Here is a 25748-nt window from a genome sequence, read left to right as displayed (position 1 = left end):
TACACCAGAATTGAACCTAATCTCTTGTCACTCCACAGGTGGGAGTTCTTAAAATCATGCCAGGGTTTAGTGTGAAAACATGAACAATAAAAAGTGTGAAACAAATGTGATACCACTCTCTAAATTACACACAAACACTTTCTTGGGAGAAGTGAGTTGCTGTACCTAAAAACAGCACATACCCAGATGTTACTTGGAAATGAGATGTGGTATCCAGATCACCTTCCCTTCTTAGAGGCCCAGATCACTAGGGAGATGTGGTCTCCTGCTAAAAAGGATCTTGAGCAATGCCCTACCTTGGAAGCAAATTTGCCACCCTTGTAGAATGGGGTCAAACATTTGACAACGATGTCTGCTGTCTCTTTGAGGGATGTGCTCTTGGTCACTGGCTGTACAGTCTTGCTGGTTCCTTCTTTATCACACTGTGATAAATTTGGATCAAAAGTCACCTTCTTCTTCATCGGACCAACGCTTTTGCTTTCTGACTGGGACAGAATTGAAGATTTTGCCACTGTCCGTAGCCGCTTTGTTGCAGGATTTTCCATATCCTTGAGATGGGACAGAAGAAAACCAAAACCTTTATCCTGCAGGCTCTCCCTCTAGTGAACACCATGCAAGAATCTACGTAACCCATTTTGCAGTGCATACATAACACACTGTTTTCCCACACAAAAAGACTTGGAGGAAAACCCTTTAAGACCACCCCACTTAGAATTACCCTGTGCTCTTCTTAGGGCAGCTAGTTCCTAGACCCTCTCTTATACAGGAAAACTGACAGGAAAAGATTTCCCAGGATGTCTGCTGGGAATACACTCATCAGGATAAATCAACCACTTCAAAAATGCCACACTCCTCAGTGTGAAAGAGCAAGGTGAAGACTGCAGAACCAGCAACTGAATAGTAAGGAAGGCTGAGCATGGTTCACTTCTGAGTGGCCCTGTGTGTCACTGGCCTGCGGTTGTTCCCCTGACTTGAGAAAGGGGCTTGCTAATTATAGCTAGTTACAGATCTAGAGGGGGTGGAGACACTCATTCCAGGCAAGTCATCAGCAAGGACACAGTCACATGTATTGCAGAGAAGAAGAAACAAAACAGAGTGGAGGAAAAGCTTCCCACTGCCTTCTGAGTTGCTGACACTGGCCCAGTGTGCAGCAGAAAGACACCAGGAGGGCAATGCAACTACTCCTCTCTGCTGTGATTGCAGATGGTCCCTCCCTGAGCAAGTAACAGTCTAAGGTGAAGTTCAGACCAGGAGCATTGCTTGGCACAAGCTAAGCAGAAGCAACAGAGGAAGAGAGCATCCATTAAAGTCTTACCTCATCTGATCCTGGTCTCTTCCCACACTCGCCTTCCCCAACAACAGTAAGTTCAGTTTCTGCAACATTTTCAGCAACACTACTGGGAAGAGTGAAGGACAACTTTAAGCATTCCATAGCAATGCATTCCCTAGATTCTCCCTCACCATCCTAGAGATTTAATACACATTCCCAGTTTCCTGGACAAGTCTGGTGGAGCTCTGCAGCTCAAAAACACAAGGAGAAGAGAGGTGGAGGCTTTACCTGGATTTTACACCAATTTCTTTCTGAAGGAATTCAGATTCAGCAGTCTGCTGTGTTTTAAAATCCTCTTCTCTCTCAGTCAGGGTTATTTCTGTCTCTGGCAGTTTTTCATTCTCTGCCTGGTTCTGTCCAGTCACATCTCCAGAGACATCATTGTTTTCCTGAGGTATTGGTTTCTCTTGACACATGCTTTGTGAAGAAACGTGAGGTAGTGTGCTTGCAGAACAGCTATCTCCCTTTGCTGAGCTGCAACTCTTGGCTTTAGACCCACCTTTAGGGAGAGAGAAGAATTTGGAAATATCCTGTGATTCTTTCTTAGCTGCTTCTGCAAGCATTTGCTGCTTCTTGCTAGGTTTGGACTTTTTAGTTGGGCTCTCCCAAAGGGCAGCTTTTTTGTCTGGACTGGGTCTCTGTCCCTTCCTTTCAGAAAGGAGTACTTCTGTCTCAGCACTTTCACACATTGCTTTGGTTGCTCCTTTCTTCTGAAGAACAGGGTTTCTGGTATCCAGTTCCAGACTGCAGTTGCTGTTGTCTTGACCACTTGGACAATCTACTTCTCTTTTGACAGGCGTTGCATCACTCTTCTCCTGGATCTTCAGCAGTTCTGAAGCTGTCTGGAACAGGCTGGATTTCTTTGGAAATCCTGCTCCCACACGCTTGGGTTTGAACTAGGTAGACAGGAAGAAGAAATTTTGGATACTGAGAGTATTAAGGAAGCCCTGTGAGTAGAATGCTAAAAGGAACAAAGTTTCTATGTACAATACACCAGTGTGTACAGCTGTAAGCTGGGGAAGGTTCTAAAACTGACTCATCATTGTAACCATCAACTGAGACTCCAGGAAAATGATTAGGTTAAAGTCACAGTAAAGAAACAGAGAGCATCCTTGGTTACAGCAAGATGCAAAAACTATTTGATGTATGTCCTGCACATGGATTGTATTCACTAACAGGAACCAACATGACTGGTTGATCTCACTCCAAAACCAAAGGACAGACAAGGAAAGCAATTCCAATAGAAATACACAAATACAACCATACAAAGGACCCCAAATAAAACTCCTAAAAAGCAAATAGACAAAGCACACCATTCCCTCCTTGTCTATCCCATTTCTACTCACTCACCGAGTAAACCTGGGATGCAGGGAGGAAGTCCTCTTCTGCTGGAGCCCCAGGTTTTGTTTCCAAGCTGCTGTTGCCACTGCTTCCAGATCCAAAGACTAAGAACAGCTCTCCTTGTTTTGAGGCTTTGTTGATTTCTGCTACCTGAAAAGAGAACAGAAATGTTCTCTAATGGCCAGAAATCTTTGTGCAGTTTTGTCTCTGTATACACTAAAAGCCATAGTGGCAAAACATATGTCTTCTCTGGAGAGACACAAGAGATGCATCTCCAGAACAGAAACATCTTCAGAGACTTACTACAACCAGCTAGGCTAAACAAAGGCTTCTGTATTGTCAGCAACAGTCTGAGGAACTCCCTTTATTGCTAAACTAGAGGATATTTGGATAAGCGTGCACTGGTATGTGGGTTTCCAAAGCCTGTAATGCTTTGGAAAGATGTGAAACCCCAGCAATTCTGGGCCCTCCTGGAAACAAAATTAAGAAGTATGATTTGGAAAGCATCCTAGGCAAAGCAGAGCTCCTCCTCCATCTTTCCCACACAAACTCTACCCCATTTCCCCTCAAGCTGAGGCCATAGCACATTCAAAGGAATGACAGCAGACATATGGCCCTACCTTCTTCAGCACAGTTGCCTTGTAGGAGTTGGCCATTTTGCTGCTTCGGAAAGCTTCATACTCCAGCTCCACAGCACAGGCATGAGGGTCTGACCTGTAACACAGGCTGGGGTGATTTCTGGCAAGACACACTTCTATAGCTGCAAAGGGAACACTAATGTTTAAGCATCTCCCAGAAAGCACAAAATCACCCCCTCCAGTGCAAAAACAAGTAATAACTTCCAATTAAGTCCTAAGGGATGCAGTGATGAATTGCTGGAGAATAGAAAGGGTGGAGAAAAATTTTATATCAAAGTCCTCTAGCCCTGTTGCTCAGTTTGAGAAGTACACTATCCCCCTCTTCTGGGAGAGGGAAGAATTGCAGCTCCTAGGATCAAGCCGATTTAGCACAATCAGACACAGGAATCCTTGTATCTGAGCCTGAACATCACAGCAAGAAGGATGCTGTTAAGTGAAACTACATCCTTGGACCAAGTAACTTAAAAAGGCATTCCCTGAGTCTGGTAATGTTGCTCAAGGAGGAGCAGGCCCTGTGTTAAGAGACTCAATTTGTTCTCCCTTTTTCTCATCCAGTCTCTTACCCTTTTCCTCCTGCTGCTGGAACCGTTTGATTGGTGCTCAAGGCTTCTTCCAGCATCTTCAAGCAGTGTTCCCGTCCCTAGGAAACATGGGATAACTCAGACATGCTCTACAGAAGTCATAGTGCCCCTTGGACTTCCATCCCTGAAGGAGTAAAAAGAGGGTGGGCAGAATATTGCTCTGTGCAAGTCAAAAAGAGGTTAGCCAGCCTCTCACCTTCACTGTGAGCTTAGAGATTCTCCTGCTGGAAGCATCCTTCAAGGGGCAGTCTGCACCTGCAACAGAAGGGACATTTGGAAATGGTATCATAGCAGGGTTGGGGCTGACTGAGAACATTCAGCTGGCACTGGTGGGTTGCCAGTACTGCTTGGCATGTTCCTCCCTGCACTCACCCCAAGGACCACGACAGTCACCCTTTTAACCTGGAGAGGCTACAGACTCCAGAGGAGTAGGCAGCAGACAAAGTGAGGTTCTTCGCTCTGGGTAAGAACATCTACTTCGCTAGTTTATGACTAAGAGCTTTCCAAAACCTCTCCACCTCAGGAAATCTTTTTTCAAGGAATCTCAGCACTTAGAAAACTCAACTCTTTCCTGCTCCCCACAATATTAACCAAAAATACAGAGGCTGAATGGAGTAACATGAACCACCACCATAAAAAGTATTCTTTTACACTAGCCTAAGAACCATGTTGGTAGACAGGGCCCCAGGTAGTACAGTGACAAAAGCAAAGTAGTTGCCTTACAGCCCAATTAATGCTGCTGCATAACCACTGCAGAAATAGCCTACAAAGGTTAGACAAGAGTTTTCCTTCTCTCCTGCCTATTTGGAAATGTTGTTCAGAAAGATGCATTCCAAATCTTCACCCCAACCCAAGGTAACCTCTGATGCATTTCCTCCAGCCAAGCTTTCAGCGCCAAAAGCCCAACCTCTGTGCCTAGGGATTGATACCTCCAGTGTTGATACTACATAAATTACACACAGCTGCAAGATACAAAAATTCCTTCTCCCAAAGAAAACTCATTATAAATCAAAGAAGATACTTACTTGGAGGAACAAAATCTTCCTTTTCTGGTTCTTTGCCCTGGAAGAAAACAAAGATCAGTCAAACGTCTGCATTCCTGCAACACACATGCAGGTCTAGAAGAACAAAAGACACAATTTATATCCCTGCTCCAGGGAAAATTAATGTTGAAGTTACAAAGGTACTGAAAGTGGTAGCAAAATGGGGTAAAGGACAGTCAAAGCCAGAAGTTCACCTTTGCTATAGGAATATGCAAGAGAAGCTGAATGGGCAAATCTGTTTTTACTAATATCAGAATTGTTAAAGATAACAGGATCCTCATGGTTAGCACTGTACATGAATAAGCTGGGTTCCTTCCTGTTATTGAACTGACCTAGCATACGGAGAGCACAGCAATAGCAGAGGTACAAAAAGCAAAAACGAGAGGAAGCAACATCAAGATGCAATAATTTGTTTTCATTAGTACCAGGAAGCCTTTATATCTGTAACAAGAACTCATAGAAAACAATCTGTGACTCTCTTACACAGTGACACCAACTCACTTTGCGCAGACTCATCTGCTTTTTGTAGAAGTTGTTCCACTCACGCTTCCGACTCTCTTCATTGTCTTCATCCCAATTCCCACTGCTTTCTTCATCATACCTGAATAAGGCAGGAGAAAAGGAATAAACATTTCTGGAGCTGGAGCATTAATTAGAGGAGAGATGGCAGAATGGGTAAAGCATCATTTCTCAGTCTCAGTTTTTCACTGTTGTATTAATGCAATCCCCATCATTAATACAATAAAGTGCAGCAGCTGATTCTTCCCAGATGTAGCCCAAGAGTTCACTGTCTTCCACAGCTGTCACAGCCCAAACTTGCAGGTATCACAGATCAGAGGTTTAAGGCTGTTGACAAATATGACTTCCAAGGCAAGCTACCACCAAGGTTCAATAAATCAAGTGGCAAACAGTGTGTTGTATATCAGCACTGCCACTGTCTTCTCAGGTCCTGAGAGCAAACACAGGCAGAAGTCACAAGTACAACAGTTTCCTCTCACTCAGCAGGACCTGCCTGAAGAACACAGCTACCAATTTCAAGCTGTTTAAAATAAAGCAGAGAGATAGGCCAGTCAACAGTGCTGTGCATCCTGGTAGAGCTTCATGGGCAGTGCAAGCAGCAAAACTTGTATCCTGGCAATGCTGCACAATGGCTGCAACTCATCCAGAGAACAAGGAAAAAGAGAAATTCTCATCTCCATACAGCTGAGCATTTTACAGAATTCTTTCCCACTGCATGTCTTCTTTTGATGTTAGACTGATAGGTAAACACAAAAATTTAGCAATCTGGAAGAGAAGCAGATGCTGGCTCTCCATTAGATCCTCTATGATGACTAAGCCCTGTTCGTGGCCCCTCAGCCTGCTGGCCCACAAACAGCCATACTAAGCTAGGAATGAACTCTGGATTGTGTCATACTCTGCTGTCACATCAGTCTCAACTTATGCTTTCTTGATCCTTGTGACTGTGAACAGGCTGAGCCCACTTATTGCTTTCAAAAAATTTCAGGCTAGTTTCTTGAAACAATTACACCCTGCAGGGCAATTCTTAGGTCAGTCAGAACAGCTTTTGGGACATGCATGCAATCAAAGCTGCCAAAGCGTGTGGAAAATGGAATTCCAGCTCCTGCTGCCAAGAAGTTAAAAGAAAAATACCACCACACAGAAACATGTGCCGAAACTAGGAGTGGCTGGGCCTGAAGCTGGGAGAAGGTCTCTCCTCTCCAATAGCTTCTGTGAGGTCAGTTTGAGTTACCAAGTACAGACCTGCTAAAACCTCTGCAGCCTCTTCTCCCGCCTTCATACAGCTCCGGGTCATATGTATCCCAGGAGGAACCTGTGGGCCCAATGCAGGTTTTGCTCCAGCTGTTGCTGCAGTGCTCCAGTGACTCCAGCTGCCTTTTCACTGCCCCTGGGTTCTTGCAGTAGTCACAGCACTGGTTACAAGGCGGGGTGACATCACCAAAGTACTTGGCTATGGCAGCATGGCGGCATCTAGGAAACAAAAGGGAATATGATTTGGTAATTAGTTTTACTTTGGTTCATGTTGGATACGAACTCCACCCTCCAAATGCAAGGTGTCTTTTGTTAAAGACCTGAGTCTTTTTTATTTGTTTGCATTTTTCAGTATGCCTATTCCAGCAGGAATCACAGGGATTAAGCCCTAGAGCAGAACTGGGGTTCTGTTTGTGACACCCTGCTTAAGGTCTCTGTTTCCATTTCCCCTAAATAGAACAGAGTGGTGTCAACCTCTTCTGCTAAATGCTTCCAGGTCTCTGAGATCTGCAAAAAGGAGATGAAATATGCAGCTTTAATTATTAGTTCTGCATTGTTGACCAAATGTATTCCATGTCCAATCACAACAGCTCTAGGATAAATGCGTACAGAGATCTTGTTGATCCCCACACCTCTGTGTTCAGACTATGTCTGTGCATTTCATATTGGGAGAGCTTCTAATTTTATTGTTTGTGGTTTGAAGGTGAAGAAATCTATATTTGAAGAATCAGGAATGTAAATTAAGTCACAGAAATAGAGTCCAGACCAAGGTCACAAGGCGGCATCATTCAGATAAAACAACCTGGGTCTCGCCCTGCTCACATGTGCTTCAGATGAGCAGCCACAGTTTGGGTCGAGTCCTACATCCATGAAAACCAGTCCATTTGCTTAGGCAGTATTGCAAAGCCACTTCCACCAGCCTTAGTGAACTAGCCATGTGAAGATGATTAGGTCCTTCCAGGAATCTTCAAAAGACTTCTGGCAGACATCAATGATTTGGGTACGATATGCTTACTGGCAATACACGCAGTTAGTAATTTATTTTCTAGAACACTTCTTAACTTGAACCAGTGAACACACTGATCTTGATAGATAAAGCAGAACCAGGAGGTTACTTCTTTTCCTTTTTTTTTTTTTTTTTCCTTAAGAAAGTGGGAAGAATTTAGAGGAGCTATTTAAAACTTGGGTTTCACACCAGAGGTGGACAATTTTCTCTTAACCAAAATGCTGATACTAGATACACTTACTTAATCAGGCATTTAGAGGTAAAATCCTGCAGTCAAGCAGCAACAGGAGTTATTTTAAGAGAAATATTTTACTGCAAGAAAGAACAAAGTGGAGATTTTTCTCCTCTACCAAGGAGTGCCCTAATGGGCTTAATAACTTTATCTGCAAAAAGTAGGTCACAGAGGCGAAAAGTAAGAGAATGAGCACTTCAGTTATTCTTATTACTAAACCCTTTAAGGCATGTCTAAACTTGCAGAGATCTAACAAATGCAGTTTGCTTGTGTGCATGCACGTGTGCGTCTGGAGGGAACACAAAGCACCATAAACAAACCCTGCAAGGGTCTACAGGGGCAGCTGTCTCACTCATTCCCACCTCCTGATAGGTTACTTTACCAAGCAGAAGAGTGAGTGAAGGAGCGAAGCAGCAGGTTACAGAAAGCTGTCACCAGAGCAGTGAAATGTGTCCTTCAGTGTAAAGGACCTGGTGCTGCTCAGGTAAGGAGAGCTCCAGCAGGGTCACTGTATGGTCTAGGGGACTGAAAGCTTAGAGAGGGCTCCTACAAAGCTGGCTTTATATCCTCCTGCAGAGCTCTACTGACTCACTCTCATCTTGCTCTCAAAGAAAGAGCTCCTTTCACATGGTGGGGAAGGGTGGGGGGAATGGGATGGGGACAACACATTCAATCCCCTTGTCCTGCCTTTCCAAAAGAACTACTGGTGCTGCCTGTCCTGCCGATGCAACGTGACTAGAGAAATGTCAGCAAGCTCCAAGTCAGCTTTTTGTTTTCCCAAAAGAAAACAGGCAGGCATTCTCATTAGTCCATGTCTCTCTCACACACACACTGAATTAGAGTTAACTGAGCCATGCAGTAATGTTCAAGCCCTCTCCTCACTCCTACAGCCTACTCACCAGGCTTATGCTGAGTAGGGACATCCACAGAGACCTCTGTCCCTTAATGCAAACAAGAGAAATTCCCCAAGGTAAGGCTTTGGTGGAACCAATGATCACCTCTGAAGCCAGTGGGATTTAGACTAGATCTAATTTCTAACCAATCAGGCTTGTAAAGCCAAGCCCTTTCTGTCCAGCCTCCTGTAACTGCCTGTATCTTCCTGCAGAATTACCCAAACTGGGGCCACAGCCCCACTTTCACCAACGATGCTCCTGAGTTGTGTCATAACAGAAATTCAGTTGCAGAACTCAGACTGCAGTCCTATAATTAGAGTCAAAAGGCCAAAAACAGAGTTACCAGTAGGGATGCTGGGGTGAACCACTGGATTAAAGCTGAACTGAACACAAGAGGTCCTGAAACACAGCTGGTTATGCATTAACACACAGTGGGGTAATGTCCAGAGTCACATGAGCAGCTGACTAATGCCCATGAGATGGGAAGCCGACTTACATAAATTAATGGTAATACAAATATTATTATACATGTCCTAAAATTGTTTCATCTTCTAAATATGCAACCGTATTATTTGCTTCCCCAGCCCTTCAACAGGCATATGTATGAGCTGACCATGGGTCTTTAAAATGTCTAAACAAAATCATTATTTCATTTGAGACTTCCTACTCTGATCTGACGTATGGGACAGGATGAAGAGTAAATAAGAGGTTTACTAACATGTTTTTGTCTGTGGCAATGCATTTCAGGAAAGACCTAAACTGACCACTCAGCTGCCTGCACCAATTCACCTTCTGGTACATCAGATAGAACAGGAACCGTATTTCTGCACTTGGTAGAACAGAAGAGCTGTCATAGAAGAAGAAGAAAAATCACATAACCCAAAGGAACCTCTGCCTTTCCCAAAATAAACCACAAAAAAGCTTTCCTTCATGTGAGCCAAAGAAGCATACAAAGCCTCATCAGAAGAGCTCCCCCCAAAAAGACTCCACCAAATCTTGGACTAAAGCCAGGAAATGAAAGCATGTAAAAAGGCAAAAATTGTGTGAGGACAAATAATCAACCTATATACCAGTTGCTGAACAAAAGCCATTTAATAAGCTTTGCCAAACAGAAGAGCAAATTATGAGGTTGGCATGGAATTACAATTTTGCACCTGTCTAAAGGTGCTTTGTAGTATCAGCTGAACTTCAACAACCCTCTGAGACAAGACAGTGGTGTAAGCAGTCCCCAGGCTGAAAGAATCAAAGCTCTTGGCATCAAGAAAGCAAATTACTCGGCCACGGGCACAGAGCAAATTCCCCAACCCAGAATCAGCCCTGCTCCCCTGCCAGTGCCAGGCCGTGCTGCACTGCCCTTTCTTCCCCTGCCCATTCAAAGATCACAAGAGAAAAGCTCCTTCCCGCGGGAGTCGGAAGGAAACCGGGCAGCATGAAGAAAAGTTAATCACTTCACCACACACCCAAAGTATCGCAAAGAGAGAATCCATTCAAGACCCACTCCAGAAAAAGCTGTAATTAAAAAAAAAATTAAAACAAACAAACAAACAAACAAAAAAAACAAAAAAAAAAAAAAAAAAAAAAAAAAAAAGAAGGAGAAGAAAAGAAAGAAAGCTCTTGCTAGGAGGAGATGCACAAAGGAAGCAAACAAGTGCTGGCACTCAGTGCTGCGGGGAGGTTGCACCAGGGGTTGGCTCAGCTTGCGGTGGCTCCTCGCCTCCCGCCCTCCCTCTCTGGCACACATGTAACACGAAACTTCGTATCTCCAGGACAACCAGTAACACAAAAAAAAAAAAAAAAAAAAAAAAAAAAAGAAGGCAGAGACAACAGCTGGCTGTCAGCAGCAGAGCAGAGAGGAGCCGAGCGAGGAGCGAGAGACAAGGCAGGATGAGGGGAGAGATGACGTGAAAGTTTAAGAAGACCGAAAGAAAAACAAGAGGAGAAGAGTTCGCAGCGCGGCGGGGTAAGGCTGAGCTGCTGCTGCTGTTCGGTCAGCCGTAGCACCTTCACATTCCGCTTGTTAGCAAGTAGCTGGAGCTTTTTTAGCTCTCTCTATAGCGAACTGCAGAATCAGCCATTGAGGGAAGCTTGCTGGCTTGAATTCGTGTACAAGGGACGGTCAGGAGCAAAGGTGGTAACAGAAAAGGTTTTAATGGGATTGCAGAAAGCCGTGCTGCAGCTGTAGTGCTAACAAAAGGCTCCACGGTCAGGGTAGGAGTGAGCAACTTCTCCGCTGATTAGAGAGGCTGTCTGCTTCTTTTTCTGTTGCTGTTCTGGAATGTGACCTTAGCCGATAAGCAGGTCTCCAGCACAGGGCATTCTCCACAGTGCTGAGTTGATAGATCAGTATTTGGTGTGGACGAGAGAGCTGGTCTGCTCCTCTTAGTGCCATTAGTGAGTAGCTGCCAGCACAGACAAGAGCATGTGAAACCAAGTGGGTGCCAGCCACAGCACTTCTCTAGAGCTCCTCCCAACTGGAGCTAAGTTTTATCCCCTAAATCCTGAAGCAGAGAGCTTAGAAAACAAACCTTGGTTGGGCAACTAGCATACTGTGCAAGTTAAGCATCTGTGTCCAATAGAAAAAAATGGAAAGACTTTACACAGATTCTAACAGCATTTTTTTTTTAAACAGCTAGTACATCAGGCACAGATGGTGGTTTACTATTCAAAACAGCATGAGAAACCACTTCTCTGAGAGAATGCACACATACACATACATGGTCTGTGGTTTACAGAAACAAGACCGTCAGGTCTGAAGGCAGTGAGAAGGCAAGGAAGAGGAAAAGGATCCCTCAGATACTTGAAATTACCCACTGTAAGCCTTGGTTTTACATAGAGACACGTCCCATGCCCCATCTCTGCTACTGGGTGTGGGAAGGAGAGCTGGCAAGGAGACTGACCATATAAGCCCCTGTTTTTTACCATCTGAAGCTGATTACTCTGTTTGGAAGCTCTTGCAGCTCCTAGCACTGAGCTAGGACCCCCACCCTTGCCTCTCCCAGGAGGTGCAGGGGCAGTCAGATGTTTACTAACAGGTAGGGAGTGAGGCAGAAAGCCAGTTCTCAACAGACGGATGTCTTCCCAATCCTACACATGCCTGTAGGGAAGAATGTCAAGGATCAGGTATTTCTACTTCTCTCCATTCCCATTATGGTGGGCAGGTGTGTCTGACCTACGTGTTGTAAAAGCACCGAATTGGAACTGCCTGTGTGAGATGATCTAGCAGTTAAGACCCACACGCCTCCAGTCTAACCAAAGGGGATGGAGGGAAGTTTCCACCCTGCTAATGAAGGGTCTCTGGAGGTTGTTTGTTGCAGTTAAGATGGTTTCTCAAATAAAGCACAGGAAAAACAAAGTTTAAGAGGGGGTGTGGGGGGGAGGGAAAAGGAAGGAGGGAGGAGTGAGGGGAGAAGGGCAGGGGAGGAAGGGAGGCAGAGAAACATGCCAAGTTTTCCTTGCCAAAATAACATCTTAATGGGTTTGGCTGAGGGCTTGTTCAGCCACAGCCGTGTTGTGCATGTGCAGAGAGGTGTATGGGGGGGGTTAATAAGCAACATGAAACACGTGTCTGAGTAAAAGAAGCAGGACATGACCTGTGATGCAGCTGTCACAATGTGTGAGCCTCAGCCTTTTGCCACACAAAAGTGGGAGTGCAGGTACAAAATGAACCCAGTTTGATAGAGCAGATCCTTTCTGTAACACAAGCCCCTGACCCACACGGCACAGAACCAGGCAGCTGGGGCTGCAAGAGAGCTGTGTGAGGAGAGCAGAACCCACCCTCTGTAGAGGCTCTCACCACTGCCCTGCACAACTACAGCTGACACGTTCAAAACAGCTGCTTTGAAGAACTCAGCTGTTGCAACCTTCAGTTCTGAGCTCCTACACCCAAGTGGTGTCTTTGAGGTCCTTGGAATACATTGATGACAATTTCCTTCTCCTGATGGCACAGGATGAGAAAAGGTGCTATATGCAAGGATCACCTACTCCAAGCCCAGGAACAATGCATCCCAAGATAAGTGGAAGGCAGGAAAGAATGCTAGGAGGTCTGCATGGATGAAAAAGTTGCTCCTGGACACAGTTAGATGTAAAAAGAGCCTACAGAAGCAAGGACAGGTATTCCTCATGGGAAGAATACAGAGAAGTTGTTCGAGCAGCCAGGGATAAGGTTAGGAAAGCTAACCCAAACCAGCCCAAACCAGTCTGGCATTCTGTGGCAGAGCACAGAGAAGGTTAAAAGAAAATGGAGAAGGGTTTTCCATCACTCTCAGGCAGCTCTGGCTGCCTTACCTCAAACACCAAACTACTGATAGATCTCAGTATGCTTGTGAAATAACTATTAACAAGGCTTTCAGAGGCACACAGCTACCTTTGTCAGCTTCCTGAGAAATGGTTATTTTTCTAATATTAGAATAGATTTTCAGACTCAATTCAACCCTAAAAAAAGTTCTCTCCTAGAAGGGCTACAGGTTTATTTTTAAAACTGACCTTTTCCTTCCATTGGATGGCTCTGTGCTTTGGTTCTCCCCCCTAAAAATGGGACTAGCAGCAAGGTTTTTGTGGATTTGTCTGTGGGATGGACTGGAGAAACCCAGCATGTTCTATAGAGGTGTAGAGGCTCTCATCTCAGTGCCCCAATGGGTACCTCAGCTATTGAAAATGCTATTAGAGGGAATTCAATGCCTTTTTATATTAATATATTAGGCTGTGGGGGAGGGAAGGAGCATTTACAGTGCTGCCACAAAACCAATCTCCAAATAGTAGGTGTTGGAGATGACAGGGTATTCCAGCCAAATGGCTACCCAGTCAGGGCAGCTTTATAACACAGAGGAATGTGTGGCCTTCTCTTCCAGACCAGCTGACAAAGTCCAAAGCTTTTCTCCCATGACTTCGAGCTGCAGTTTACCAGTTTGGGTGTGTGCTGTTAAAAAGCTGAATTCTCTTGATACCGGGAACTATTTTCATCTGTTTGGGAATGAATTATAGGTCTGCCTGGCCCTGTTCACTCCTGTTTTAGTAAATAAGGGCTTGTCTGTGGACTACAGTTAACATTCACATGCTGCTTAACTTCAGTCATGGCAGCAAATATTGTATTAACAATGATGAGGGAAAACCATGCACTGATAATACCACTACATTTCTATAGCCCTTTTCATCTCAGAAGTAAATTACAAACTTAGAACAATAAACAATAATTCAGGAATTATTACATGTCCTGCCAAAATGCATCTAAACTGTAAGAACACCTAGGAGCCCAGCACTGTTTTAGAGCAGGAAGCATTGCAGACCTTATCCATATGAAATCAGAAGCACGTTTCAGGAACCAAGAACAAAGCTGGTAAGCTTGAAACTGGCCAAGCCTTCATGTTCTTAAGAAAATAGCCAAATACAGTCAGAATTTGTTTGAAACTTTTGGATCAGCATAAAAACCATCCCCTCTCTTTCCATGAAGTTAAGATTGCCTTTTAAGATTTCCCACCAAATAAGCTACCACAGTCCATACAGGCTTTCCATCCCTGTATTGATCCAAATTCAACCAACTGATTTGACTTGTCTGAGTAAGAGCAATGCAAAGTATTTGCTTTCCACAGCCACAATCATGGAAAAAAACCAGCACTGCAATAAGAATGTTTCTGTGGCATTCTGCTTGCTTGGACACATCGTGGAGGTCCTACTTTGAAGGCCCCTGGAGCTCTGCTGATAAGGGCAAAGGGCACAGCACAGAATATTGATCTCACCTTCACTGGGAGTAGAGGCATTGGCAGCTCCAGGGCTTCCCCTCTCCAAAGCTTTGTCTCCATTTTTAGATTACTGTAGCAACAAACCCTCCCAAGCTAAGATTTTAGAGGGAGCACAGCACAACCAATGGATCAGGGTCATGTCAAGAGGGAAAAAACAACCCTGTGGAGCATGGCTGGGTAAGGAGCAACCAAGAGCAGAAGCCAGTCTTTCATCTACTTTCACCCTAAATGGGTTCAGTGCCTGAAGTGTATAATAAGCAGTTAGCAAGCAAAGACTACTTCATTTTCTAACTGCAACAAAACCAGGGACTTGTTGAGTTTCTATTCAAAGAGCTGTCTTTCCATGTAAAGACTTAAGAACATGTTAGAGACTTGGTCACACAACATTTAGCAAACAAACCTCTGATAGTGGTTACATGTTCTGCCACTTTGCAGAGATGAAGTCACCCAGTGGGGGATGGGATGAGTTATCCAAAGTCACACAACCAGTAAGCATTCCCTGGCAGCCCAGGAAGACTGCCTGCATTAATTAACTTCCAGTTCTGGGCCTAAACCACAAACTCCAATTCACGTTCTTTTACACTAAAATAGGTTGTTCAAATGCCACCAGGGTTATGACTAAACAAGCTACTCATTTCTCAGCACTAAATTTAAGCTCACCCACTCCCTGCACTTCAACTTTTGATGCACCTATGTAGACACACAGATAAAATACAGCCTTCCAAACCAAAGATAGACCCCCCCAAAATAATTATCCATTACATCAATTGCAAAATACTAGAGCAATCTGCCTAGCTTAAGGGGATGTGGGCCCCCACCTAACATTGTCATCCCAAAGCTCTTTTTCTTGCTTGAAGCCTAGAAGCTACCACACAGTCTGTTCACAATGCACAGCCAAGACTTCTCTTAAATGTCTAGACTGAGGTCTTTTAATGGCTTTATTCTCAAAGGCTCTAGGAGGACAACTTCATTGAGTGCTTCAGTATGGCATAAGTCCATTAAAACACTTCAGAAAGTAATTTCAGTGCTGTTATGGCAATTTTCACAGCTTCTGCTCTGGAGGGCTCCCATCCTCAGTGAATGAAGCTTTGAGGAAAGACAATGAGAACTACACAACTGAGAAAAACACTGGCAGGTAGTTATGTCTGCTCGAAACCACACAGAATCTGTGGGTCCCAACTGGAGTGGTTCTAGGTTCTAGAATAGCACTCCAGAAAGTAAACTTTCATTTAAGACTTAGAACCTTAAGTTTCAAATCTTCCAAGACTTGCCTGTTTTAATAATAACCATTACAGTTACTGCTTCAACCAAATATCCCACACCAGGCCTTCAGTATTGTTGGTGACTGGGAACTTACTCAAACACTATATAATAAATATTATACTAAATAACAAATAAAAGATTCTTACAGCCACACTCTGAAATTTCTAAGTAATGTCATCACTGTTGTGTTGTACATAGGAAGATAAGGCAGATGTATAATCACAGCACTAACTTTACCCTTATGCTGATCTTTAGGGTAAGATCTTAGTTCTGCTGAAATCAATTGGAAAAAGGTCACAATCAAAACTAGTCCTGACCAAAGACTTTACATCCTGAGTAAAGAAGTGTTAAGAAGTTACTTATTCTTCATCCTTTTGCTACGCTTCACAATCAGAAATTCCAAAACAGTGACAGCCCTTGGAATCACTGCAGTCAGAAGTGCAGGCAAGCAGAAAAACATTTGCTTCTTCACGGCTGAGGAGTTGGAGACTGTACCACCAACATCAAACCTTGTCCCTGAAAAAGTTCAAACCAAGGTAAACAAGCAACATTCCTTGCAAGTTTTAGAATAGAAAGTCCTTCACTTAGCTCCAGACCAGGTACCATGGGGCAGAGGAATGTCCATTACTGAGACAACAAGCTCTTGTCATTTTAGGCTGGGGACTTTGCTAGTCCATGAGGAGTTCTACAGTCCTAATCAGTAATTTCAGTAATTTTACCCTGTATACCCAAACTTCAGAAGCAGAGTGCTTGTACTTGCTGCTTCTGGTGCAGTGCAAAGCATGGTGTGAAAGGTTACAGCAGATTCCTTACCAGGAGAGCTTCTGGGCAGGCAGAAACACCCCCCATAGGGAACATACATTTGCAGAACATGAGAGCCAAATATACTTAATTCTTAAAAAGTTTTTCTTCTAGAGCCAGGAGCAGAAAACACAAATCTCTTCACCTCTGCCTGCACCGCCATCTCTTGGAATGGAACCAGAACTGGAAGCTTGCTGACAGAATCCTGCAGCACTGTGCAAAGAATAAAGCAGCCATTTCTGGAGCAGCTCACTTGGGGTACAGCAATCATCTGGAAAGAACAATTTAACCCTGGTCTTGAAAGTGACCTTTTCAGGTCACAAGGCCACAGCTATGCTTCCCTGCTAAGTTGCACAGAGATTTTTCTGTAGATGTAGATTTTCCATCCACCCCCATCCCTAGGAAGCCAGCTGGTTCTGATTTTTATTCCTTTGCTTAGATTTAAAAGAACAAAGAAATCTCTTTTTGAATTGCATAAACATACAAAATGTAATTTAACTTGGCACTGTAGTATTTAAGCCCAGCATGCAAAAAAACAGCCAAGGTCTCTCTGTCTTCATTGTTTAGAAAAACTGAGCTCCAAGCATCTATTTGTTTGAGTAACCAAACCAGATGTGCACTAATGAACGAGCTGGCTTATTCTGGAAGTACTGTCTTAGTCACTTGGCTTTGTATTATCACCAAGACCAATATTAAATTGCAGTGTTCAAGTCCCATCAAAAGTGTTGACTATTAAAAGACAGTAGTGATGCTACTGCATTCTGATATAGCAGTGACACAGAAGAGTTACAATCCATCCAAGTGTTGACCTGTTTAAACACCTATTTTGAGCAAAACTATGGATATTTCCCAGCGATATCCTATTCTTGGTACTGGCTTAAGCAAAATTTGAACTGCCATAGCTCTCAGGCACACTTGTTTGTTGTCAGGCCTTCCAAAATTTTTTCTCACAGGGAAAAAAGAACAGCAGATACTGGTGGCAGAACTGGAGCACCTAACTTTGACTAGACCAGTAATATTTTCAGTAACAATAGTTCCTGGTCATAATTCTTTCTGAAGGTGTAACATTATTGAGCAAGGCAGGAGGGATTAGCTCCACAAGGGAGGTATCTCCCTGACAATTCAAGGGGCTTCTGCTTTGCTTATCACCAACAGTGATGGGGAAATTCACTGTTCAATTCATATATTGCTCTATTAGAACAGCCTGTGGCTCAAAAGAAAAAAGCTACACTTAGCTTACCGTATAAAACTTACAGCATCTGTAGGAATTTGAAAAGCTTGCAGCTGTCCCCAGTGAACACTGACATTAGCTCTTATTAGCAACATTCAGTAAAGGTGGTTGATGAAACAGTAGTAGTGGTATTGTACTTGAGGTTTTAAAGGAAGCACCTTAGTTTTTGAGGGAGCTTTCTGTAGCTGAAGGTGCAGGAAGTCTTCACAGGGGTCTATTTTGTGTTACTCAGTAAAAAACAACTGAAGATCATGTTACTGTGGCATAGAATATTTGGAATTCAAGTTGAGTTAGGATTGCATTTCTTTCTTGAAGGACAAGTTACCACAACTAGTAAAAAAAAATTACTTTCATTGTGTAAAGGCCAAGGGCAGGCTCTGTCCAGTTCTAATTCTGTGCCTGCTGAAATGAGTGTCCATTTAGAGGAAACATCATTTTGTCTTTGCTCAGTAGCACAGCTGACAAGAGCACCCTTGAAGCTAGATTTTGAAATTAAAACAGTGCCAGAACACGTAGATAATTAATAGTCCTCCACCTTAGCTACTGGGAACAAGGACTGAGACCAGATAAACTTGTTTTCCTTGTGATCACCAGCTCTATAAGAAGGCTGACAGCTTCCTGGCATTAGTCAGTGAGAGGATTCATTCTCTATTTGGTTCTTCTACAGCATAAAGCCCAGAGAGGTTTTGAGGCAGAATGTCTTCTGAAGGCTTTCTCAAGGAAATGCAAACCATTGGTGAAAAGTTTCTCATTAAGCTCCAGAAACTGCCCAAGGCTGACCCAGTGGAGATTGTGTCCTTCTGTGTGGTTCTTCTGTTTATTGGTGAGTTATCTGATGGAGGCAAAGGGGTGTCAGAATGTCTCTTCTCCAGGAACAGTTTTCTCCACATCTTTGTTGGTGTTGGTGGTGGTTGTTTTCCAAGCTATGCTCTAAACCCAGTTTAATTTATAGATGTTTTTTAATCCCGAGTGTGTGTCTCTACACACACATGCAGAGCACAATAGGAAATTGTACAGTTTTCCATACTGTTCTCATATTTAAGCACACTTAAGTTTAAACAGCAGTATTTTAACCAATGCAGAGCTTCTGCAATGTTTTGATGCATAGGAGATAGTTTATGACATGGTGTAAGGGCATCTCACTGACAGGTAACACACTTCAAGTCTGAGACACTGAGTGTCATTCCTGTGCTTAGTTCAGTGGAAGCCAGTAAGCTTCAGAGGAACCTATTTATTCTCCTCTGGTAATTACAAGATCCCTCTCACTGCTCTGTGTGGGGATGGCATGGAAGAAATAACAAAAAGCTTGATCAAGGGGGATGAAGTTTAGCCAGAAGGAAAACAAGCAATAAGGAAGGCAGGCCTGCCCCCTCAAAGAAGTGCACTGTGCTCCCAACCAAAAGGAAGGGTGTATATCCAGCCTGGACACTCCTCCCTGAGCTGGAATTTAGAAAGACACACCTGCTGCTTTATTTTTTTTCATACCTACAGCTGGCTCCCCACAGGTCTGGTAACCTGGCAGCCCAGCTCCAGACTCTTACGGAGCGTATGCACAGACACGTGCGTGTTCACGTACTCTTACGTCTTTTGCAGGATTAAACCTGTCCTCTTCTATTCCAGATAAATGAACATATCCCTCCCAACACCAACCATTATGGCTAGTGTAGAATAACAATAAATTAGCCTACTGCTTCATGAAAAAAAATCTGTGTTTTAAGTATCCATTTTCCCAAGCTAAATACAGAAGGAATAAAGCCAACCTAGGCACGAATATCTGTCCTCACTAAAGGGTGCACTGCAAACACTCTTCACATACACAGTTGCCTGTTTGACTAACCAAGTTCTCTCATTGCTCCTCACACAACTATGGGGAGAGTGGGATCTCCATCCTTTCCAGGCACACAGCTTTACTTAGTTGCTGCACGTCATCTCTGAAACAACAACCCATTAGCCTGGTAAAGATATGCTCCCACACGGTTTGGCACATAGCTCTTATGATCATGAAATATCCAGTAATAATTGTCCAGATTAACTGGGTAACTAATACAAAGGAGCAGGAACTCAGAAGGAAGGAGGTGAGTTATAGGGGAAAAAACAAAAAATAACCAAGAAACGAGGCTTTGTTCATTCTGCTCACCAAACTACTTGGAGGAGACATGGGGTTACTCTCCAGTGATTGTTTCTATGTCCTGAAGCAATATCCTTTGCTTTTCTTTCCAGTTACTGTTCTGCTGCTCATGATCATTGCCTGCAGTTGCTGCTGCTATAGCTGCTGTAGCTGTGATGGACATCCTGACCACAGACGAAGGAAGATCCAAGTCCGCCCAGTTGCCCATTCATGAAATAAAACAACAAGTGACACAACCAACTTTCCAGGACATCCATGGACATCATGATTCAGTCCTATGGGAATGCCTTTCTACACTAGCTCACTGAAAATGGCAATAACAATATTAATATGACTCAGAGGACCAGAAATCACAGTATGGAATTCCTTCTTCCTCAGACAGCCACTGCTGGGTTCCATAGTGTGACCAGAAAGGTAAAACTACTTTACCATCTCTGTCTCCTGCTTCTGGGGTGGGGGTGTATGGACACAGGCTGCAGAGAAAACAGACACTTTCCTAGTGACAGCCCTGTAGCTGGACCAGCTAAGGATTCCCTTTATGAGCATGGAGCCACAGACCAAAGGAGAGAACACAAGCACTGCCACATGCTTGGTGGAACTCACTCTTTCCCTAAGTGCTTAATCCAGAAGGATGATGCTGGGTGCTGCCAAAACCCACGGACACCACTGGAAGATCCACAGGCCCAGTACACCTTGGATCAAGCCCAGATCTGCTTTCTTAAAAGCCACTGGCAATAGAAACATTCAGCTGAGGTGTCTCCTGAAAACAAAAAATTGTGGATCTATCCACTGCTCCAGATGTGCCAGCTGAGACTGAGTACAGCTGGTAACAAACACTCCCTGCTTTATTTCATCAGTGTTACAATGTGAAATTGTAAAAGAGAACGTAGATGTGACATTGCCAAAGAGAAAAATCAGATTGTGTGCAATATCCTTTGTAAATAGAAAGTTGAAGGCAAAAGGGAAAAAAAAACACAAAAGAAAACACTTCACTGATGCTACAGCTTAATTTGCTCATTCTGCTGCTAAACCTGCTCCCTCCCCACCTCCTGTGCTCTCCTGTTTCTTGCCAGTGCATGGTCCTTATAGAGCACAGGAGATACAGGGGATGAACAAATTCCTGTCCTTACTTGAGGGACCTGTCTGCCTGACTCCCTGCACTGTGTGCAGTTTATTTTAGTGGGCATAAACATTATGCCTAAGGTATAATTATCAACATACACAAAGGCATTTCAGAGGGCTGACATACAGTATGGTAACTGTCACTTCAGGGTACACACACAGCAGCTGACAATAGGCTTTGTGACAAAGCAGAGCCAAGAATGGGCTGTACAGCTGAAGTTAACAAGTGCAAATAAATCCCTTTTCCATGCTGCAGCCACTGTGTACGTTTGGTTTACACTTTGTTGAACTTCAGAAATGGACTTATGTAAGTACAAGGCTATGGCACAGGCCACAACTTTCACAACAGGGACAGACAAGAACCATCATCCCACACCTGGCTCTGTAAGGCACCAGTCTGGCCTTCAGCCCAAATGTGAAACCAACCACCCTGATGAGAAGGTGTAAAATGTTACACAAGTAGATAAGTCACCTTCTACCCTTGTATTCCAACTGCTAAGTCTAGAAGAATCAAAGACCTTACACCTGTCTATAGCAGAACCAACACGTAGCTAGAGAGAAAATAATCAAGTTTATAAAAGTGGGCTTTTAAATAATCTTCGTGCTTCAGAAAGGAAAAAAAAAAAGAGAGAAAACTTTGTAGAAATCTCTTTTGCCTGATGCCTACACTCAAATTAGTAAAAATTGCATTACATCAGTAGTTTCTCATGTATTTAATGCACTTCATTTTTGCAAAGAAACTAGATTTAGGTATTCTGCATTTTTGTAGTGTTGCACATTGGAATGTATCTGCAGCCAGCAACAGAGAGACTTGTCTAAAACTCAAGGAAAAAAAATTTCTCAAACTACCAATTTCACTTAGAAGTTCAGAAGAATTTTCCAGAAGATGAGGATGTTCCTAAGAAAGTAAATATTCGAGCCCCAACTTGACAAATGCCAACAGAGATCTGCACCACTGTGAGCTACTGCATGCACAGAGAATAACAAAGCACTGGCCTTGATTACACTGTCCCAATGCTTTCAGTCCCAGCCAATATGCTGGGGTAGGATAAGCTCAAGCATGGCCTCAATTTACTGTAATCAACATTCAAAGCTGTGTCACACTAACCTCCCCATTAGATTTGCCTTGGCTAATTTTGTGTACAAACAGGTGACGTAAGAAGTCTCAGCTCCTCTTTTGCAGGGGACAGACTCAACAGATGTTTCTGTATCTCAGTTAAGTCACAAGATCTGAGGAAGAACAGAGCTTAGCTTCTTCCCTAGCCTGTGCTAGACAGTGCCAGCTGCAGGAATTAACAGAATGCCTTTGAGAAATGTCTCAGCAGCATGGAACCAGTCTGTGCTACCAGTCAGGAGGAAGCACAGCAGGCTGGAAACATACCAGTGACCCAGGGGCTGCTGTCAATAGGAAGGAGCTGCCAGGCCTTATCTCAACAGGAAAAGCTACAAATACATGTTTCCCAGTGGTGCTACAAGTTGAACCACTGACAAATACCAGGCAGAGGGACAAGAGAAATGGCTCCAGTCTTATCTCTGCCACTTTAGGTTCCTGAATTAGAAGCAGAGAATGAACACAGCACTGTTAGAAAAGAGGAGAGAAAATAAGGCAGTTCTCTAAAGAATTCAGGTAGCTTTCTGGAGCAGAGGAGCAGCCACCACATGGAGGAGGGGTCCCTGGACTGATTTCTATACACATGCCTAGATCTCAGGCCAAATGTTCTGTTTTGTACCATTTTGTACCATTGTACTCATCTGGACTATTCCTGTATTTGGTATTTAGATACACCAAATGCTTGCCAGGGCTGGATGAGGTCTGCAGCCTTCTTGCATGCAAGAAATCAGGTTGTCCTGAAAGATACCAAGCAAATCCCCAGCTTACTGCTGCTCTTCAGATTCTGCTGACCAGAAACATGCTGGTCTCTGGGTCCCTTCTCACCACTCACACAAGCATTTGTGATTTTGGCTTCAATCATGACCCACATAAATGGACCTGGAATGCCCTGAGCAGTAGAGGGGATGGATCCTCAGTATTTCAAAAAGCAGAAGGAGATTGAGACAGCACAGACTAAGGCAAGACTGTTTCCAACACTGTGCATGTTGTGAAAGCCTAAGTGAGCCTAAAAGAAACTTAAAGGGAATACAATTATTTCAGTCCTGATGATACAAGTGTTGAGATAGTTTCCTTCCTTGAGGAACCAAATAGTGAGGCCACCTTCCCCAGCAGAAGTGGTTCAAGTTTTACTGACAACTCAATGGAATAGCTTCTATTCTGTAACATCATCCCTCTGCTTTCAATGGGATTTGCTTGGCTTGCACATGACAAGTTTGCTTGTACACACACACAGCCTCACACACCACTTTCTCCTTGTTCTCCCCTCCCACCTCTCTCCAGCACCATCCCTCTGCTCTTCTCCAGCTAGGAAAGCAACAGGCAGTCAGTTTTACTGCAGCTAAGGGGAGGGCAAGGCTCTGGAATGAATGTGTCCACTTAAATTGCCCAATGAAGTTTGGACTGGAGAGCAATCTTGTTCAGACTCTGATTTTAGATGTAGCAGTCTCCTAATGAAGCTGACAATACAGATCCAGGACACAAAGCACTCTTCTGTCTCCAACCTGCAGCCTTCCCCAGGCAGGGCACATTGTGGGCCTTTACAACCACTGGAACAGGTGCATGAGTGGATAAAGCCATGAAGAGGAAGGAATGTCTGAGCAACAACTGAACTAGGTCTTTGTAACTAGTCTCAAGACTTCTGATTAGATTAGCCACACCTTTGCAAGAAAGTTATACATTAATCATTCACTGGAGAGCAAACCGGCCACTTCCATGCTACCTCTACAAGTCTCCAGGTGCAGTAAGGGGGTCCCTCAGCACAGGCCAAGAGCTCTCAGAGTGGGTGAAAAGGTACCAGAAGAAACGCCTGCTACAAACATAACAGGTATTTATAAAATCACATACAGCTATGCTATTTTAGGAGATTAACTGTGGTTAGCAAGAGACAGAAACTTTGTAGGGTGTACAGTATAGAAGGTTTCTGCCTTTGGGTCCATAAACCTAGTATCTGGGCTGCCTCCTTTTTAAAAGCAAAGGCAGCTATCCAGAACAGCTTTCATGTCCTGTATGTCTGTTGGGTGATCTGCCATCATTCCAGGCAACAAAACACAAACAATGTATCTGGCTGCTGAGAAAGAAACAAAAAGTTCAGCAAACTGAAGGGCAAGGTTGTGCTTCTAGTCAAATGTGACTTGCTGGAGATGAAACATGGTTTATAGACTAATCCTCTTCCTTACAATATTACGAATACAGACATTAAGGGGCAGCAAGTAAAAAAAAAAAATCAGAAATCAGAAATAACTAAGATAGCACCCTGCATTATGCCTGCAGAGTTGTATTTGAAAGAAAGTGTGAGAAATAATCCATCCTTTCCTCGAGAAGCAAGGAAGCTTTAGTAAACCCACAAGATGTTCACAAAGAGACACTGACTGTTCTTTAGAAAGAACTGCCAAATCATAATGCAAACTTCCAGTAAAAGAGCAAATATGTAGAACCCACTGAGATTCCAGTTTACATTATTGCATGGGAGGTAAAATTATGCTTCTATTGCAGAGAAACAGAATGTCTTACTAAAGCAGCTAACTGATAGCAGGAGACCCTTTTTTACAGGACTAGACTATTCTGAGCCCTATGGGAGCAACAGGTTGTACATGAAGATCTTTGCTTATTGTTGGTGTTAATTCAATCTCCAGTGAGCTCTCAGAGTTTAAATGCCAAACTCCTCCCTTCTGGTTTTTGCTCCCATTTCAAGGAAGGGTGACTTTACCTTTTGGAAGAGGGGTGCCTGCAGGCACAAATAGCATGCATGCCTATTATGGTTTTGGGACTGTGGCTCAGAGGATAGAGAGGATTCACCAACATCTGATATCATTCTTGTCTACCTCCAGCAGGGTGGAAGCCAGCATGTCATCAGTACAAGAGGCATTCTCAGTTCTCAAAAACCTAAAGAGAATGATTGTAACAAGTGACTGGGCTCTTGGAGGGCTAGTGGTGATTGGCACCTTCTGTCTTGTTTTTGTTGCTCTCCTCTTATTTGCTGTCATCTTTGGCTGCTGCTCATCTCCAAGGAACAAGCGGAGTGGTGGATGAACAGTGAAGCTGAGACACAGTACCTGGGGCCCTGCAGCTTAGCAAGACTCAGGCCAGCTACACCCTGGTTGTGTTGTTCATAGAAAATCTCAGCTTCTCTCCCTGGGTGGGTATTTCTTCTCATGCAATGTTTCTGCATCAACAACAATGCACCAATGCCAGCAAGCTCACAAGACCACAGCAAACTCAGTACCCAAGGCTATCTGTACTCATGCATGACTAGCCAAACACCGAAGTCGACTCACCTATACATGATTTTAATTTTTCAAGCAAAACCACCAGTTAGAGTTGGCAAATGGTCACCCACCACCTAAAACTGATAAAGATCTTTTCCACTGCTGCAGTTACCTTTTTTTTCTCCATCTTGCAAATGGGCAACAGGAAACTCTGACCAGCAAAAGCTTTGTCTTAACCCTCTCTCTAAAAGCAGCTTATAACATTGTTCTCCTGTCTTAGTCAGACAATAGCCTAAATATACTATACAAAAACTTTC

At 43.7% G+C, this 25748-nt stretch overlaps 2 protein-coding genes across 11 annotated transcripts in view; one reads left to right on the top strand and one right to left on the bottom strand.

The window, feature by feature from the left end:
- RECQL5 (RecQ like helicase 5) overlaps positions 1 to 25748 on the bottom strand; it is a 37678-nt gene that overhangs the window by 1656 nt on the left and 10274 nt on the right. For 4 of the 6 annotated variants that reach the window (XM_008494501.2, XM_030461923.1, XM_030461924.1 and 1 more), the window contains 10 exons: positions 6695 to 6922; positions 5435 to 5534; positions 4916 to 4952; positions 4087 to 4145; positions 3873 to 3949; positions 3292 to 3385; positions 2681 to 2821; positions 1559 to 2226; positions 1316 to 1394; positions 297 to 548 (listed from right to left, as the gene is read on the bottom strand). In XM_008494501.2, the coding sequence (XP_008492723.1) occupies positions 297 to 548; positions 1316 to 1394; positions 1559 to 2226; positions 2681 to 2821; positions 3292 to 3385; positions 3873 to 3949; positions 4087 to 4145; positions 4916 to 4952; positions 5435 to 5534; positions 6695 to 6922 (1735 nt within the window). Of the gene's footprint in view, positions 1 to 296; positions 549 to 1315; positions 1398 to 1558; positions 2227 to 2680; positions 2822 to 3291; positions 3386 to 3872; positions 3950 to 4086; positions 4146 to 4915; positions 4953 to 5434; positions 5535 to 6694; positions 6923 to 25748 lie in introns of those variants that run through there. The other 2 variants (XM_030461922.1, XM_030461926.1) reach the window with 2 other exon arrangements.
- SMIM5 (small integral membrane protein 5) lies at positions 28 to 25748 on the top strand. Of its 5 annotated transcripts, none has more exons than XM_030461930.1 (4): positions 28 to 38; positions 16701 to 16891; positions 18532 to 18687; positions 20085 to 21857. In XM_030461930.1, exons 3-4 carry the CDS (start codon positions 18561 to 18563, stop codon positions 20204 to 20206), a joined length of 249 nt encoding a protein of 82 aa, XP_030317790.1. In that variant the 5' UTR covers positions 28 to 38; positions 16701 to 16891; positions 18532 to 18560; the 3' UTR covers positions 20207 to 21857. The 5 variants fall into 5 exon arrangements, 4 of the variants coding, with proteins under 4 accessions (XP_030317790.1, XP_030317789.1, XP_030317787.1 ...); XR_003988314.1 differs by lacking the exons at positions 28 to 38; positions 16701 to 16891 and adding exons at positions 10662 to 10794; positions 25054 to 25748 and having other exon boundaries at positions 20085 to 20406; XM_030461929.1 differs by lacking the exon at positions 28 to 38 and adding an exon at positions 10662 to 10794 and having other exon boundaries at positions 16748 to 16891.

The sequence above is a fragment of the Calypte anna genome, chromosome 18, assembly GCF_003957555.1.
Source record: "Calypte anna isolate BGI_N300 chromosome 18, bCalAnn1_v1.p, whole genome shotgun sequence".
Lineage (NCBI taxonomy): Eukaryota > Metazoa > Chordata > Aves > Apodiformes > Trochilidae > Calypte > Calypte anna.
Note: the sequence above shows the minus strand (reverse complement) of the source record. Positions and strands in the feature narration are given on the sequence as shown.